This window comes from Seriola aureovittata, chromosome 2 (assembly GCF_021018895.1).
Source record: "Seriola aureovittata isolate HTS-2021-v1 ecotype China chromosome 2, ASM2101889v1, whole genome shotgun sequence".
Classification (NCBI taxonomy): Eukaryota; Metazoa; Chordata; class Actinopteri; order Carangiformes; family Carangidae; genus Seriola; species Seriola aureovittata.
Genome location: NC_079365.1, coordinates 25,074,978 through 25,092,693, shown reverse-complemented (window position 1 = coordinate 25,092,693; position 17,716 = coordinate 25,074,978). Strand labels below are relative to the sequence as shown.

General features: G+C 40.6%; 2 protein-coding genes across 2 annotated transcripts; one reads left to right on the top strand and one right to left on the bottom strand.

Moving 5' to 3' along the window:
* The first annotated feature begins 240 nt into the window (after nt 1-240).
* Nucleotides 241-5,618, top strand: slc25a55a (solute carrier family 25 member 55a). Its single transcript, XM_056394340.1, has 10 exons — nt 241-372; nt 935-1,049; nt 1,254-1,379; nt 1,848-1,903; nt 3,198-3,288; nt 3,379-3,497; nt 3,620-3,815; nt 3,910-4,064; nt 4,151-4,226; nt 4,330-5,618. Exons 2-10 carry the CDS (start codon nt 1,030-1,032, stop codon nt 4,487-4,489), a joined length of 999 nt encoding a protein of 332 aa, XP_056250315.1. The 5' UTR covers nt 241-372; nt 935-1,029; the 3' UTR covers nt 4,490-5,618.
* On the bottom strand, nt 5,102-16,630 carry tspan2a (tetraspanin 2a). Its single transcript, XM_056394352.1, has 8 exons — nt 16,317-16,630; nt 13,426-13,528; nt 9,393-9,490; nt 8,329-8,403; nt 8,135-8,224; nt 7,974-8,045; nt 7,729-7,812; nt 5,102-7,549 (listed from the first exon to the last, which is right to left on the bottom strand). The coding sequence occupies exons 1-8, from the start codon at nt 16,383-16,385 to the stop codon at nt 7,484-7,486; spliced, it is 657 nt and encodes a 218-aa protein (XP_056250327.1). The 5' UTR covers nt 16,386-16,630; the 3' UTR covers nt 5,102-7,483.
* Nucleotides 16,631-17,716: the final 1,086 nt, after the last annotated feature.

The window sequence follows — 17,716 nt, the reverse complement described above, 5'->3', positions numbered from 1 at the left end:
CTGGTACCCACATTCTTTAACTTTAAACCATATTTGAAAGAAAGGCTGGCCGAACAATGGTTTCTTTCAATTTTCACACTTCACCATCTTTGTAGCTGTGTGATTGGTGGAACAATTTGAGTGATCTGTGTTGCCCTCTAATGAAAAAAGGAGAAGTCTAAAGATAGCCAATCAAGTGCCGGTATGCAAATGATCTAAATGCTGATTGGTTGTAATTCACCGGTAATGTGGATGTGGGCGGACAGTACCCGCCCCCTCGGTTAAAACTGAGTGGAAATTTCCTCTCTCCTCTCACAGTTTGCAGACACTACCGGTTCATCGCACGAAAGCGGAAACTAATAGCCAGAAAACAACCTGAAAGACAATCTTTTGGTGAGTTAAAGTTTTTAAATTATATATTAATAATATTGTACTTGTTTTAACGTCATGAAGCTGCTCGGGATAACCAACTTGGTCGTTTTTAAGGGCGGTAATGTTCTGAATGGTTATCTATGTGACGCGGCCTGCTAGCTTAACCAACCGTGTGTGAATCAGAAAGACAGCGAGTAGCTGTTGCGAGACAAGGCTATTTACAAATCTTTTTTTTATTATTTTTTACGGAAGACAATTGCTGCATCAATGCACGACGTCCCTCTAAATTTCACTTTCAACATGTCTTTCAACATACTTTGTGTATTCGGCTGTAGATCAGCATCGACAATGTATGAAAGGCGGTAATGCCCATGTATGGTGTTCCGGTATGTCAACTACAACACGCCCACGGGTTGTACTACTCATGTTGAAAGTAGCAGAGCTGCTACATCATTGTCCCGTGACTCTGAGCTACTACATAAGCCTCTGCAGTGGGTGGAGTCTGTGTGTGTATATATTCTTCAGAACTCTGCACCCTGCCCATATATTCTAAGTAACCGACTCCTTTCTTATCTCTGTCTAGGACTCTTATTTATTAATTTGACTGAAGAACACTTGGATCTACATCACTTCATTTCTACATCTTCTTAACTTATCGACACTTATTTCAAAGTCATCATGTCTCAGCAGCAGATCAGGTAAGTCTCATACAATCTCTCTCTTTTTTTTTTTTTAATATCATTGTAAACTGGCTTTGTGTTTTTGACTGTTGTTTTAACTAAACAAGATAAGACATCACTTTGGGCTATCACTGTTCAACAAATTATTAATTGAGAAAATAACTGTCTGATTGGTTCATAATGAAAACTAATTTGTGTCTCCTTTTTGTCATCTCCTTTCAGCCTCCCAGCCAAGCTCATTAATGGTGGTATTGCTGGCATCGTTGGGGTTACTTGTGTCTTCCCCATTGACTTGGCAAAGACCAGGTTACAGAATCAGAGACAAGGTCAGCAGGTCTACAAGAGCATGTGAGTATTTTTAGTTGCTGCTTACTACTGTTTACTGTTTTACACGACATACTAGGTAACACCGTAACACCAAATCTCTTAGCATTATACGTACTACGCCTGTGCATAATCCAGTATTATTCTTGCTAATCCCACAATTACACATGGAGGGCATCAGGATGAGTGTGTAAAATTAGGGAAAGTCTTGACTTGATGGACCATAGTGACTATTCATTCCTCTCATTCCTATCGAACGAGACTGTCCATATCTCTTAGACTGCCTTTGGAAGGCGAAAATCTGCTGCTCAGTTTATCAGCTCAGCATCTGTGTTTCCTTATAGCAGTCATTTTTTCCTCTTGTTGAACTTTGTGATAAATACCTTGCCTCAAATTCTTTTTAAAATAATTAAGCCTCTGAATTTTGCTTTTCAGTCAACTGGTCTTGTGTGGTTCACACCAATAATATTCCTTTGCTTTCTTGTTCTATAGGATGGACTGCCTTGTCAAGACAGTTCGATCAGAAGGCTACTTTGGCATGTACAGAGGTAAGACTTATACATGTCTGAATGTTAAGAACCAATAGTCTAGAACATGTAGAGGAGGATTAACTGTAGGTGAGGGTAAGATCTGTCTGTGGTGAGGTTGATATGATTACTGCTGGGTACTCCTAATCTTTACTTAGGGTTCAGATACAGAGTATGTTCAGTGTCTGGGATGCTTGATTTACTGAAAAATATGGTTATAAATTGGAATAAATTGTAAGGGAGAAGTAGCCAAAGCTGTTCTCATGCAAAGTGGATTTGTAGCTTTAAGCTGTGGTGTTTTTTTTTTTAATTTTTTAATAACATACATGCAGTCAGTAGGAAAATTCATGTCCTGTCTTGATTTAGAAAAGTAAAATCTTGTGGACATAGTGTAATATAAAGAAAATGGAGACCTTTTAGTCTGAGTCTCTGCTTGTGTGAGGAATGCTGTTTGTTTGCATCTGTGTTTTTCATATTACAGACTTGGGTCCCCCTGGGATATTGAAGGCTAGCCGATAAGGCGCAGCCACGCTGGAGGCAAATCATTAAATGGTTCTTACAATATTGCTCTATTTAAAACTATAGGCACAAGTTTTTGTTTTGCCATCTATTTGTTCTGTAATTTGACTACCTTTCAATAACTTACTCGGCTGTCTCTTCACTGTCCTGTCAATTTTTTTATTTATTTTTGTCGTGGATCCTCATTTTCTAGACTATGGATTGTGCTCTTTTAAGACTTTGGTTGATCTTGCAAATGAATCTGTGGTGAACTAATAAGATGTTTTGTTTGAGATGGTCCCACAGATTTGTTTTTAAGTTTGCCCAAAGTCAGTGCACACAGTACATAGCCTGGGGTTCTGTCTGTCCTTTCACTAACATCTCTGCATTTCTGTTGTTTACTGATTTTTAGCCTTTCTGTAGACATAACTTTTCTGAAAGTTTTCTCCACACAAAGTGGGCCCTGTTATTATAAACTGACTCACTGTACTTCATAAACTTTGTTTGCGTTGCATCTTCCTCTGATATTCATTACCCTCCTCGTTTCTTCTCCCATCTTGTTTTTTGCTTGTTTCTCAGTTTCCTTCTGAAACAGATGTTTTTAATATAATTTCTCTTGAAATAATCCCCCTCCATCATTATTACTGAAGCTACTGTAAATTGATAATTTGTCTTGTCTGTGTGTAGATTAGCTATACATTGGCCTAATAACAATCTGATGTTGTAATGATAGTGGCGGGGAATGTTTTTTGGTAGATGACTTAATAAGAATAAAGATTGAGACTTCTGTGCTAACTGTGTGTCTTTTTTTCCTCAGGTGCTGCTGTAAATCTGACACTGGTCACCCCTGAGAAGGCCATCAAGCTGGCTGCTAATGACTTATTTCGCCACCACCTTGCCAAGGATGGGTGAGTAAAGGATCTTAGCTAATCATTTAATAGAAATACAGTGTCCTACTTCCTGAATATTTACTGAATATCTCTCTTACCTGTTAACAGAAAGGGGTTGACAGTGTTCAAAGAGATGCTGGCAGGTTGTGGTGCAGGCATGTGCCAGGTCATTGTCACTACCCCCATGGAAATGCTCAAGATCCAGCTACAGGATGCTGGCAGACTCAGTAAGAGGACTATAAGTTTCATATTTAATGTTATCGATTTTAGATCATTTACTTGACTCACCGTCAACATTAACCCCAGTGTTATTGAGTACATTAATATATATTTTGTCTTTCCCCCAAAGTGGCCCAGCAGCAAAAACCAGTCATGATGTCTCCCACCAAGCTTGTGGCCACTAACACCATGCTCAGCCGCTCTTACAACTCTGGCACTGTGGTGTCAGCACCGCGAGCTGTGTCAGCCACACAGATCGCAAAGGAACTGCTTCAAACCCAGGGAATCCAGGGGCTCTACAAAGGTCTAGGGGCAACACTAATGAGGTAAAAACTCTTGCTTTCTGGTGTGAACTTGTTAGACCTGTTACTTTGGATGAGAGTTTCAGTCTGAAATGACACTTTGCTTAATTTCTTTCAGGGATGTTCCCTTTTCTATTGTCTACTTCCCATTGTTTGCCAACCTGAACCGCCTGGGGAAACCCAGTCCCGAGGGGTCATCACCCTTCTATTGGGCTTTCCTCTCAGGCTGTGCAGCGGGATCAACTGCTGCAGTGGCTGTCAACCCCTGTGATGGTGAGGTTTGAGGAGAATGTCATTGATCTGTCGGGTTAGTGGCAGCTCTGGAGTGTTGTCTGAATTTTATTTGCTCTCTCTTCCAGTGGTGAAGACTAGACTGCAGTCACTGAACAAAGGGTCCAGTGAGGAGACTTACAATGGCGTTGTGGATTGTGTAAGGTAAGACAGTAGGAGTCATTCATTGTTACATAACTATCTTTCTTTTTTTTCTCTCCTTTGTGCTTGTGTATAAATAAACACACACAACTCTTTGTCTCCACAGTAAAATCATGCGGAAGGAGGGGCCTTCTGCCTTCCTGAAAGGTGCTGGCTGCCGGGCTCTGGTCATCGCCCCTCTGTTCGGTATTGCGCAGGTTATGTACTTTGTTGGCGTTGGAGAATACATCCTTGACAACTCCCCGCTGAGCCTCCTGTCGGCATGAGACCATGTCAGTTTGCTGGCTATGCGTAGGACCTTCTGAGCATAAATGATGAAACAACTGGCAGCTAGATATCACCAGTTTACAGCATAAAAATTACACGAGGCTTGTTTGACAAAGTAAGGAAAGGCCTCGGGGTGTAAAGACCTATGATTTCATCTTGTGTGTGGTCTGACAGTTGTGTTGCACTGAAACACTTTTATGACTTATTCATCAGGCTGTGGCCAATGTTTGCTCAGCTGTTAGCCTTACTGTGTTGAGGGACTCAGAGTTGCAGTGTTATTCTTTCTTTGTCCTGAGACAGTCTTGTTCTGTTTCCCTCTGTGAGGGAGGGGAGCTCACTCCATCAAAGAGACAGACCTGTTTCTGTGTTTTCTTCCATGCTATCACTTTTCATATTATTATTATTATTATTATTATTTTATATGTGTGAGCTAGAGTTTTATTTTGAATTGCTGAATGCAATAGCTTGTAGTACTTTCTGTTTGTATGTTTTTCTTCCTTTTCCACTGCTGTCTCATGTTACAGAGCCTTCAAGTACAAGGAACAGGGAAAAAAGGCTTCAAATGGGAGAGACATATGGGCCCAATTTACACAATTTATTGCAAAGGGATCTTTTATGTTTTTTTTTTTTACATAAATCTTCAATAACTGTGAGTGTACATGTTTAATTTGACTGATCATGAACCTTCCTACTGACATGGGACCATACGGGTTGCCAAACCATTACCAGCGTCCTGTTATATACTTGATATTAACCCTACTGTTGTTTTGTAATCTATGAACCGCAGTCTTTGTATCTTAATATCTTGCAAAAACTTGAGATGCATTCATGCACATTATATATGTTATGTGTTTGTCACATAACCGCAGTTAAGAGATTCACTTATGCAATACAATTTCTCCCAAAAGATCATTTTTGGTCTATGCCTTAACACAGATGACTGGCATTTCTCTCTCTGAAGAAAACAATGCTCTTGACCAGAAAAAGCATTATTACTGTTACTGTGATCATGTGAAAAATGACTGTAACTATACTTGATGTGTTTGTGATGGCTTTTTGTACATACTGCATGTGTGTGTGTATATATATATATATATATATATATATTACCAAAAAAACTTCAATTCACTCGTTCTGTGTTTGAATCACTGACTGAATCAGGAAACTATTATCAATCTACATGAAGGGGATGGACAAAATAACTAACGTTCCATGAAAGTTTTTTTAATTTATTTTTTATTAAACTACTACAGAGGAAGTCATAATTAACATCTACACATTGTGAACTATATTACATGTCTCTTCTACATATTTGAACAATTATGCTGCTTTGTCAGACACTTTAATACCTTAAACTGAAGCTAAGCTAATGACAGTGCAGCCCCTATATTAGGCAGGAACAAAAGCGTTTAATGTGCAGTGGAAAAGAAACCAGTCAGTATCATGCTTTAAATGATTTAGTAGGCAGTATAAAAAAAGAAATGATTACAGGTAATTATGTAGAAATTACAGTTGGAGAATAGCATATTGATACTCAAGTTAATTTAACATTTGACCTTTACAGGTTCATTCTTGACCTTGAACAGAAAACGATGAAAAACAAATATTCTCACCACAAGGTCACATTTGTCAAACAAATGGCATGTTAAAAGAATCCTGTGTGGCTGGGCCCTTTGTGGTCTATATGTATGTCACACTTGCGGTTTAGTTTCCTGAACTTGCTTGCCCTATTCATTTTTTAGCATGGTGGTGCCGTTCTACACGGCTGCCATTTCTCGTCAGTGAGTCTACACGGAGCGCTGACGTGTTCAGGAACCTCACCAACCACAAAATTTACATTCATGAAACAGTTTTGCTCTGCTGTCTTCTGACACCTTCTCCTGACTCCTTCCAAAAAGCAAAATCATGATTCAGACACTTCAAAGGCAGGGAACAGAGAACAGCCAAACATATCAATAAAAGCACCACAATATGTTTTTTTTATTATGTTTAACAGTACAACATAAGCTATATTATTCTATAATTCATATCTTATTGGCACACCAACAAGGTTTGCATCCACAATAATTCACACAAAATGCAAACTAGCTCACTGTTACAGTTCACACTTGCTCCAGAAGGGCGCAGGATGTGGTGTTATTCGTTTCCTTTTACATGAATTTGGAAATTTACAGAGTGTCAGTTTATCATCAGACCTTCCTAACCCTTTGGGTTGATATCATGTCTACATTTCCTCTATTGTGCTTTAAAGTAGCAATACTTTAGAGTGGTGGCAGGGAGCAAGCACAGTCTTTACGTACGTCTTCAGAGATCACAAGAAAAAGATAAATAGTAGAGTAGCTGGATGCGTGACTAAATAGGCACGTAGAATTTACTCTGCAAAGGTAGGCTAGTCCTCAAAACATTTAAGCACACAGTATGATTGGCATTAGGCCTGTAAATGACATAAAAAGGACTACAAAGGGCACAGAATAAATAATGTTAACAGCAGATGCATAAAATAGGGGTCCATATTTACAGCACGTACTCCTCAGTCACAACATTCGTGTGTCAAAGAAGGCTTCATGTACTGTGTTGTGGCTACAGTGCAGCAGCAGCAACAGCGCCGGCAGTGTAACGACAGGATGTTATAACCAGGGAATGTCACAGAGTCCTGCCAAAAGCTGAGCTTGTGTTATGGAAAATAGCGGAGAAAGAAATCGGTGTTTCAGTGGTGAAGGTGTGAACATAATGATGATCCAGCGTATCGTGTTGAGTGTGGCCCGTGGATAACTGGGAAGAGTGGGATGTATTGTGCTCTCTCTATTTGTGATATCCAGTGAAAACTCCCCGCCAGATCAGTCTGGACTGTGAGAAATGACATTGAAATGTAACTTTGGCGTTTCCCTTCCTCTGCAGACAGGTTGATTATGAAGGGCTCGGTGGGCCTGTAGTGGTCTGGAAGGTGGGGGCGGATGGATGGAGGAGGGGAACGAGGGGGCGCTCAACTATATCTATATAACCTCCCTGCTGTTCCTGATGGCACAACACAGCACCATACTGAAGATCATTCCTATGACCTGAAATCACACACATTTTTTGGGACATGTTTAAGTATTTGTGGTACTTAATGTGAGGCTGTGTCAAGTACCACAAACCAGTGTAATCAACAACTTGAGGATAAGTAGTCTGAAATTGTCAAAAACTTTAATTATTTCTGTTTTATGAAGTTTAACTCAAAGATTTTTCAAATTCTCACCATTACACCTGCGATACCAATCCCAATGTATCCGATGATATGCAGCTTTTCATTGAGGAAGTCTGTTATTGCAGACAGACAGTCCTAAAAGAAATGAACAAACCATTCATACTGATAATTACAGACACGTAGACAATCCTGCCATGAATTAACAAAAAAGCCACATTGCAGCAAATCTTGTAATTGTGGCCAAGTGCTATACTGCCACCATGTGGGTGTAAAGTGCAAAGCAGACGTGGGTTTACCTTGGTGTCAGGTGGAGTGTCTGCACACAGCTCATTAGACAACTCGGACGTGGATCCTCCACAACAGTTCAACTGTGAAAGTAAAAAGTGAGAAGAGTGGAATTGTGACGCTAGTGGCATCAGCTGTGACAACTACAAGAACTATTGGAAGTTTTACTCACAGTTCTGTGGTAAATGAGAGCTATTGCAGTGCTGTTTGAATTGGTGTCAGCAATGGAGCTACTGTAAAACTTTTGGACTTCCTCAACAATCTGTTATTGAGAGAAGATCAAATGAAATAAATCATTTCACTTATGGTTCTGAAAACGTATTACAGTCACACATTCAATAAAAAATGAGGTAATTAAGTCTGTACCTGTTCCTTGTTTATGAATCCAAACACACCAGCAGAAATCTCTGCACCAAAGATTATCATAAGGCAAGCGAAGAACTGCAGAGCAGAATAGAGCTTTATTATTTCCTTCTAGCAAGGGGCTGTCTTTAAATAAAAAGTAATGGACCAAGATTGCGACATTTAATAACAAAGGTCTGTTATTTCCTAATAATTTCCTAATATTGTGATTGAAAGTTCATTGTTGACCTTGGAAACAGCAGTTCACCAAACAGCTTTCTTGGAAAGAACATAATTTGTTACTGCTTATAGAAAGAATATGAATGTCTCTGAAAAAAGGCTCCATTTATGCAGCACCCCTCATTTAAAAGTGTGCCAAGTTTACATCATAAACAATAAAAAATAAAACCAACAAATGCAAAGTGACAATAAACTTTGCAGCAATAAATAATGAGGGATGATAAATGAATCTAAGATATCCAGTAAAAAGTCAAGATCATAGCTGTAATAAGCATAAACGTGTTTATTTAAACCAAAGTAAATGTTCAGCCATTATTCTTTTACTATTAGACACATTATTCTGCCTGCAGACAAATTTCACACTGTTTTCACCTGCTGTGCAGTGATTAAAAAAAAAAAATTTGGTTACACTTACAAGAAAACTGGAATGAATTCATTGGAAGTGCAACTCTAATTAGTACCAAACCACACATTGTAGCTTCACAGCTTTTTTTTAGGAAACTTACTGGAAATTATTCAGAAATTACAGACCTAAAAAGTAAAACAGTATCACTTAGAATTTATAGGGATTGTGCTACAGAACATTTATCTTTGAAATGCCCGTAAAGCTGTGGCTCTTTTCTGGCATGTCTCCCCTAGAGAGGCCGGAAAAAGTTCACACCCCTCACCCAACAATTCCTCATTAACAATGATGGGAGAAGCAAATTATTAAAAAAAGATCCATGTTGGCCTTTAGTGAAATAAAGGTCAGCACGATATCATCATCTTCATTAAACTTAGTTTCACTCCATGTTTGAACATGAATAACGGCGCCACAGGCGGCAGCACTGCTGAGTACTTGAACTCACCGACGCAAGGAGACACTGAGACTCACGTACGGCCCCAAAACAACCAAAGAACCCGACGATCATCATCAGGCCTCCTGCACCGAGAAGGATGTACACAGCTGGAGAGACAGAAAGACAGACAGATGAGCACTTTAAATTGTGTCACTCTGTAGAAATAAATGAGGAAATGACTAATCCACCAGTCGTGTAATGTTCCTGATAGAAGAAATTAAGCTTTAATAGACTAGAAGACAAGAATCTAATCACAGTGTGTTCGTGCTGTCACATGACTGCAGTTCACAGATCCAACTAAGGGTGGCAGCATTATGCAACTGCTCTCAGGTCTTTGTGTGAGAAGGATTTATAAAAGAACTGTTGTTGTGTTTGACTGCCAGCAGAAGTGTAGGTGGAAACGTCTTTAGTAGCCTAAAACCTCTGAATCGCCGCCCACATTTTACTCTGATTATCAGCCTACTCGTTGGAGTTGAGATGAAAGAAGTCTGAAACAAAAAGTCTCTAACATAAACCCCTGCCACTTTCTGATGTTTGGCTTATTGCTCCTTTGATCACTTTTAAATAGTTTTTTTGGTAATTTTGTCGTCACTTATAAATAAAATTTATACAGTTAATAATCCTGTTCAATTAGGATTGATGTATGAACCCAGAAAATGATTGATTTCAAGATGAATCATTGCTTGTTTAGACGGTTCCAACAACTGACACCACTGAAAATAAATACCTGCAGCAGCCATCTGTCTGTTCCCGTCAGTGTGTTGAACAAAACAAGATGCTGGCGAGCCGAGCTACAGATCTCTGGAAATCCTACCCATCTATGCTCCTCTCAGAGGCACGGGCAGACTCGTGTGCAGTATCACGATTAAATCTGAATTAAAGCCGAAGGAGCTGGGGAGTCTGTTGAGAAACAAGGCCTCCGGTTTACTCTTTTCATACATTAGTGTTACTTCCAATTACTCAGACTTTGTGCATTCGTGGTGCTGCCGATTAAAGCTGTAAACCAGATGCCATCTGTCTGGTAAAAAGGCAAATCAAATTTTCAGGGGTTTTGGTTGCTGCAAAGTTAGACTACATCCCTCACCATCCTAACCCTCTGTGAGCCGCTGGATGTCGTCACCTCCCCGGTCTGCTCCCCGGCTCCCAGCCCTCACTACTGAGCCCTTTAGACTGTAACTATACACCGGGCCGGCCCCTGAGGTCCATGCTAAGGGCCTAATCAGTGACATAGACAGCAACCGCTGCAGCAATTTAATTAATCCACATGGGGGGAATGCAAGCTGTTGTTTTGCTGCTGTTGAACAAAAGAGGAGGGTAAAGACGAAGGTGAATCCACTGCTGCGCTGAAGGGAGCTGGAAGCGAGGGATACGCCGCTTCAAAGCGGAGTGTCTGGGTTAGCAATGGAAAATATAATGTGCCAGGACAGCTTCTACTGTATATACAAAGTGTCTACACAGACCTGATCTTGGCTGCTGATATTTCCATCACTTTAATATGCTCTGTTTTACTGTGGCACTTCCTCTTAGTGAAACCACTGATATCCAGCAGACAACTGCCAACTGCACTTCCTCCTTGTTAAAGCTGTCGGCAGGAAGCTGGAGGCCGTACGAATTAGTGAGGGTAAACATCTCGTGAATATGCACATAATGGCTTTTTACTTGCTGGAACACAGAGCAACAAAGGTGACGGAATGGAAAGTGCATCACCCAAAGGAATGCTGCCACTTTGCCTGTTATGGTATCACGTCTGTTTAGTCTCTTTGCTAGAGGAGCGTGTAGACAGCCGAACTCCACCGTTCTGCTCAGGAAGCCAATGTAGATATTTATTTTGTTGCCAAGGCTCCTCTGTAAGATGATGGATCCTCTGCTGGATCGATCAGATGTACAGCAGATAAATTGATAACTTGCTCTCTGTAATCTCCTGCGGTCTGCTGTCGCCTAGAAATCCCCCACAAGTAAAAGTGCACAAAGTATAATGAGCAAAATCTATTTAAAGTATCTATAGTAGAAGTATCCACTTTCAGTGTTTAATTATAAACGATTGGATTATTGTTTGCATTAGTGAGTAAACAGCATTTTGAAGTTGTATATATATCAGTGCATCATTTGTTATAAAGCGATCAAATGTTTTGTGTGTAAAATCTTATATATAAGAATAGTTAATGATAATCTTGAGAAATAACTTTATTTGGCTTCTTGCTGAGAGTTAGATGAGAAGATTGATGCCACACTAACATGTCACAGCCAGCAGCTGGTTAGCTTAGCTTAGCATAAAGTTTGGGAGCAAGGAGGAAACCATTCGCCTGGCTCTGTCCAAAGGTCATGATCAAATCTAAAGCCCACAAATCAACACGTTATATCTTTGTTCAGTCTGAACACAAACTGAAGTGTAAGAATGACACGTTGTGGTTTTATGTGGGATTCATGAGCCAGTCTTATTTCTTGGCTGGGAGCTACGGTTTCCTGTGAACCTCATAGTGACAACAAAACTTCAGGAAGTCACTTCACCTTGCCAAGAAATAGACCAGTAAAGGCAGTGGAGTGAAAAGGGCAATCATTGCCTCTGAAGTTTGGAGGAGCAGAAGTGTGGACTAGGAGAAAAACCGAAATACTCCAGAATTACTTACTGTAATAAAGAATGTGAGTAAATGTGACACTTAAAGAAGATGTGAGCCAAGTTGGACGTTATCTCAGAAGTTGAGATTTGCATGTCAGTTTAATCCAAACCGAACAGAAATGATCTCACATGCTGTACTTTGCATAAATATTTGACTCTGAGAGCATAAATGTGGTTTTATGCTTTTCTTCTTTGTAAACAAGGACCCACTGCATGATATAATAATGACTGCTACTAACGGGCAGACTCTTGTCACCTGCCCCACCCAACCTGTTACTCATGTCCTGAGGGAGACAGCCAGTTCCATGAAAGCACAGCCGAGAGCTGATGAAGTGAAGTCACCATTTTAGGTCATGGTGTAAATGGGAGTAACAAGAATAGGCTCCTTTCTAATCGTCTGCTCCTACGCACAGCGAGGGAGACAGGGCCTATTGTATGGAGTCCTGCAGCGCTACTACACACTCACGGGTGTTTGTCTCGTCTACTATATATTTTAACCATCCACTGTGTGTCTTATTGGGAGCTTTGCGAAGGGGCTCTTCATTCATTATCAGTCAAAAGCTCTTCAAGGATGTTTTCAAGCGCAGAGACAGAGACTCCATTAATCAGCTAAAGGCTCTGGTTTTTTGTCACCATTTGTGTACGTCTGATGGATCACCAATAAACCCATAAACCAGACCGCTAACACTAATGGCACTTTTCAATAATGATTTGACCTTTCTGCTTTCACTTCCCCTCCCGCACGCAGCACCATCAGTGCCCACTTTCGGGACAAAGGAACACGTCTGAGGATTTGAAATGGAAAACACTTTCCACTTAAACAGGCCCAATAACTGAGGATATAAACGATGACTGACGCCGCTCAGAGTTTCACTCATGCATCGTGCAGAGGAAGTGATGAAACAGAAGATAAAATGCGCCTGTTAAACGTTCATCGTTGTTCAGTAACAGCTGCGGCCCCTGAAAGGTTCTTCAGTTAAAATGGTGGCGAGGAATCCCCCCGGGAGGATAACAAGAGCTGATTATATCATGATCATTACGACGCACCATAAACCTTGATGCCATCAGGTCTGGTGTTGCCCTGTAGAGGAGACTCATTTGGGGGGCGTATATAAAATTTACACCTGAAAATGTAATTATCTTTTGTATATTACACTTTAAAGGAAATGAATCAGCACTATAGCATTCAAATTCTTCCATATAAATCAAATTGGAGCTGGATAAATCCAGGTGACTTACTCCCTCTTTATAGTACTTAAATAGCTAACACCCACAAAGGCGTGGATCCCCACTGAACTGACACTATACATTTATTTAAATTAATTCACTAAATAAAGACTGTCCATCGAGATATCTCGGGTCACAGTTTATGATATGCAGATGTAAGGTGAGGTGTGAGCGGAGCCTGCAGGAATTGTGACCTACCTATAAAGAAGGTGTCGGGGGCGCCATCGTCTGTCAAGAGCTCCACTGTTTCTGGGTCAAACCTGAGCCAGAGTCCCACAGCCAGCACCAACAAGCCTGACAGCTGAGGGATGAGGAATTATTAAACAACATTCATGTCATGCTCACACACTTTTGCAGAATAAACAATACACATTCTTTTTTAAAAACCTGTTTTTTCAGGCTTTAAGTGACACCTTTGTCATGTTTGCCCAGACATCACTCCACAGTTTAAAACATGTTTTTGTCTTTGGATCTTCAGCTGATTAAGATTCTACAGGTGGCACTGTTGTCCTTGTCTCATCTGAAAAGCGGCTCTTGATGCTCACTGCCCCCCCCCCTCAGTTTACACAAACCAGTTTAAACAAACCAGAAATATTAAAGGTTTTTCAAAAACAGTCAAAGAATCTGAGACATGTTTAGGCTCTCAAACAGATCGCAGGGTGCCTAATATTTCTGTTCAAAACTTTTACTTTTACTTTCACTTTAAGCCCACTATCCTCCCAGTATAAGATAATACCCCATTTACTAATCTCATTTTTCATGGTCATATGTTTGACTATAGACTAAAACAGAATCTCAGATGTGATGTGGCTGATGAGTTTGTCATTACTCCCTGGGCAGTCTTTACCAGAAATAAACAATCAACTGAGACCAAGGTGTCACTGAGAAAGCTCATCCCTCTGACCTTCTACACACACCTATCACACATGATTTGGTTTAAACCACCACTGTTATATTTAATTAAAAGACAGACAAAGGGTTTTTAATACTAAATGTGTATAGGTCTGTTAGTGTGTAGTGCTGAAAGAAGAAAAAAAGAAAAATACAACCCATATGTTGTTGTCTTACAGTGCTAGTATTGAGCTTTGGTAATCAAGTGTGAACTCTAAGAAACATATAAATCACATCTATAACCAAACCAGTTTGTCTGGTCTATGATGCTTTTCCTGGCTTGTTTTTTTCTGTTCATTCAGCCTGGAGAAGAGAAAGATCTGCTGTCAGTGAACTACAGGGAGAATAAAACCCACTGAAAAAGGAACACAACACTTTGTTTCCATATGGGCCATCAAAGTGTCACATCTGAACGCCAGCATCACCATCAGCATCAGTGGTCCATCTCCCATGGTGCATTTCAGCCACAGGCTGTGCCAGCCTCACAGTGCCTGGGTGATGTAACTCACAATGGCACTGGCTGCCTGCTTGTTTGGCTCGGCACCCCAAAATGACAGCGTACTGTACGCTCCTTTTGGCTCCGACCACAACAGCTCCGCTTTCACTCCCAAAACTGTTCAACAAAGAGGCCGCTGTCTGTTTCAGAGACACAAGTAATGGTCCAACAGAGCACAAACGAGTCAGTGCAGCCGCTCAGATCCATACGTACTGTATCATTTAGCAGTAAAACATCAGCTTCCAGTTGGCAGTTAGCAGCTGAAACGTTTAACTGATCAACAGAATAATTGATCTGCCACTTTGACAATCAGTTAATCGCTGAAGTCATCTTTCAACCTATTGCCAAACATTATTCAGCTCCGGCTTGTCAGCTGTGAGCATCTGCTGCTTTTGTTTGTTTTATGTGATAGTAAGATGAAAATCTTTTGGTGTTGGACTGTTGTCAATTTTGCAAATTGTGATGAACATTTCTCACAATTTTCTATTTTATCGACTAGAAGATGAATCAAGGATTGTTATTTACAGCCCTGACAGCATCTTTCATTTACTGCTTTCATAAAAACTAATGTGTGTAATCTACCTGGGAGTTGCAAGATGCATTTGAGGGGTTGTTGAAACCTGAACAAGAGACTGCTACACGAACCTGTCTACATTTTCACGCTTTTTAAAGCTTTTTCTTTGCGGACTACTGACTTTTTAAACTTCTTTGGGCCTCTTAAAATGATTCAAATAAGGCAATCTGAGAAGGAAGAATATCGTTTTGCTCTTCATTTGCATGTGTCCACAGTCTGGAAACCTGTGAGACGGCGTCACAAGTAGACAAACAGCACAGTAGCTTTGTTTTAGGAGCCAAAAAAGGTTCAAACCCACTTCTATAATCCACCTTTACCAAAAGTTAACACCCATCATCTAAACACATAATAACAGGACAAGTCAATGCGCAGCAAACATGAAAGTGCAGCAGCCACATCTGCTGCAGCTGGAGCCACAGGTAACACTATCTGAGCTGATCTACAGAACCAAGACAAAATCTTCCATAATGCACCCAAAGCAGATTAACCCTGTGTGTGTGAAAAAAACCCAAAACACCCTGCACACACTCCCAGACCTGCAGGAGGAAAGTCACAGCACAATGCCACAATCAGGGGAGAGGATCTGAACGGTGGGTGTGTTGGAAAAGTACATTACATTACTCTATAAATCAAACCAGTGTTAAAGGTTGAGTGGCTTTCAGGCTCTTATTTGATTTCCTCATTCATTATTAAAAAAAACATTTCATAGACAGAGGACGCTAAGAGCTGTAATGAGGCGTCATAATGGACTTAAACGAAACGAGGATGACTGATAGTAGAATTCAAATGGACAGTCTAGCGAAGGAGAATAGTGTGAAGCGGAGAGTGATATGAACAGAGCAGGTGGATAGAGGCAATCTGCACGGTCACATTATCAGCACCACTCCCCAGTTCAATGGTTAATTAAAAACCATATAATAATGTCAAAGGGCTGGACAGACTGTTAACCTGCAGGATGTTGAGCAAGTAAACAGTACAATAATAATGATACAATAATCACTTCAAATTAATAATAATAAATGAATGATAAACTGATTATAATAAGATAATCGGGCTGTTAGACATTAGGGTGATTTTAAAATAGCAAAGCCCTTGTTTCCATGCGAACCGTTGCTGGCGCGGACTTACCCAGAAGATGAAGTTGAAGATAAAAAGCAGATATTTCACACATTTCATCCCACCCTGCACTTTGCTCATGGTGTCACCTGACGTGTGGGTATCTCCGATCTAAATCCCTCTGAACGCTTTTGTCTTATAGATCCTCGCTTGGTTCCTTCAGCTGGACATCAACCCCATGCAATGACTCTAACCTGCACCGCTACACCATCCAAACACCAAAACATGCGCACAAGCTGCACGCAACGCAACGCACAACGCACAACGCACAAGGCGGGCTGCCGCCGCTGTTGTTGTTGCACGCCGCTTTGCACCGCCCTTCTGTACGTGCGTGCGTGCGTGCGTGTGGACGCTGAGGTACCCAAGGTAGGGTTCAGGGACGAGCCGGGACCCCCAGAGGGAGGCTCCAGGATGTCCCTGGACAACGTACGGAAGAGGGTAATTTCAGCGTGTGATATCACTGCTTGTGTTTAGCCGTTATGTTAATGTTAATGTTATAGATCTAATTCCCCAAACTAGAGCCTCGTTTGATCACACTCTGTTTAATACACCTCATTTTTACAGGAAAAGCGTTTGTAGATGTGACTAAATACGAAATGATACAACAGCCTGTGTGAGTGGGAGATGTGAAACCAGTCTAGAAAACTGCCATCTGTTTGCAGTCCTTGTTTTGTGTGTGTGTGTGTGTGTGTGTGTGTGTGTGTGTGTGTGTGTGTGTGTGTGTGTGTGTGTGTGTGTGTGTGTGTGTGCGTGTGTGCTACTTTTGAGTAAATGTAGTGACTACAAACTGACGCCCCAGTTAGGACTTTCAAGGGTGTTAGACAAGTTTACAGTTTTATCAACTCTGTGATCATTCACTTCTCACCACACAGATGATGCTTTTATACACCTGCCTATCACCTGACATCCTGCCACTGATACCAGGGTTTATTATGGAAATATGGGATCTTGTTTACAGTATGCACCTGAAATACACCTGAGATATGACATGACTGTAAACTCCACTCAGGCTGCAAGAAACCAAAAACAAAGACATGACCTCAGCGATCAAAGAGTTGTAGCCTATTCTTTAGTGTTACATGTCACAGGGAACATCTACAGTACTTACTTCTGTATATGTGTTAGTTAGCACTGCAACTAACCATTATTGTCAATACATTATCAATTAATCTGCCAATTATAAAAATGTCTGTATCATCAAGGGCATAGGTTTAACACTAGTAGGAATGCAACAACCCCGCCACCCCTCCAAAAGAAAGAGATTTTTAATGTTGTCAGCCAAACAGTTTATTAACATATAAGATCTGGATTTACATTCAGTAATGCCTATATGCAAATGTAATATATGTTCATGTGTTCAATTTCTATATATGTACATACATGTACATATGAAGTACAATCATATATGTATT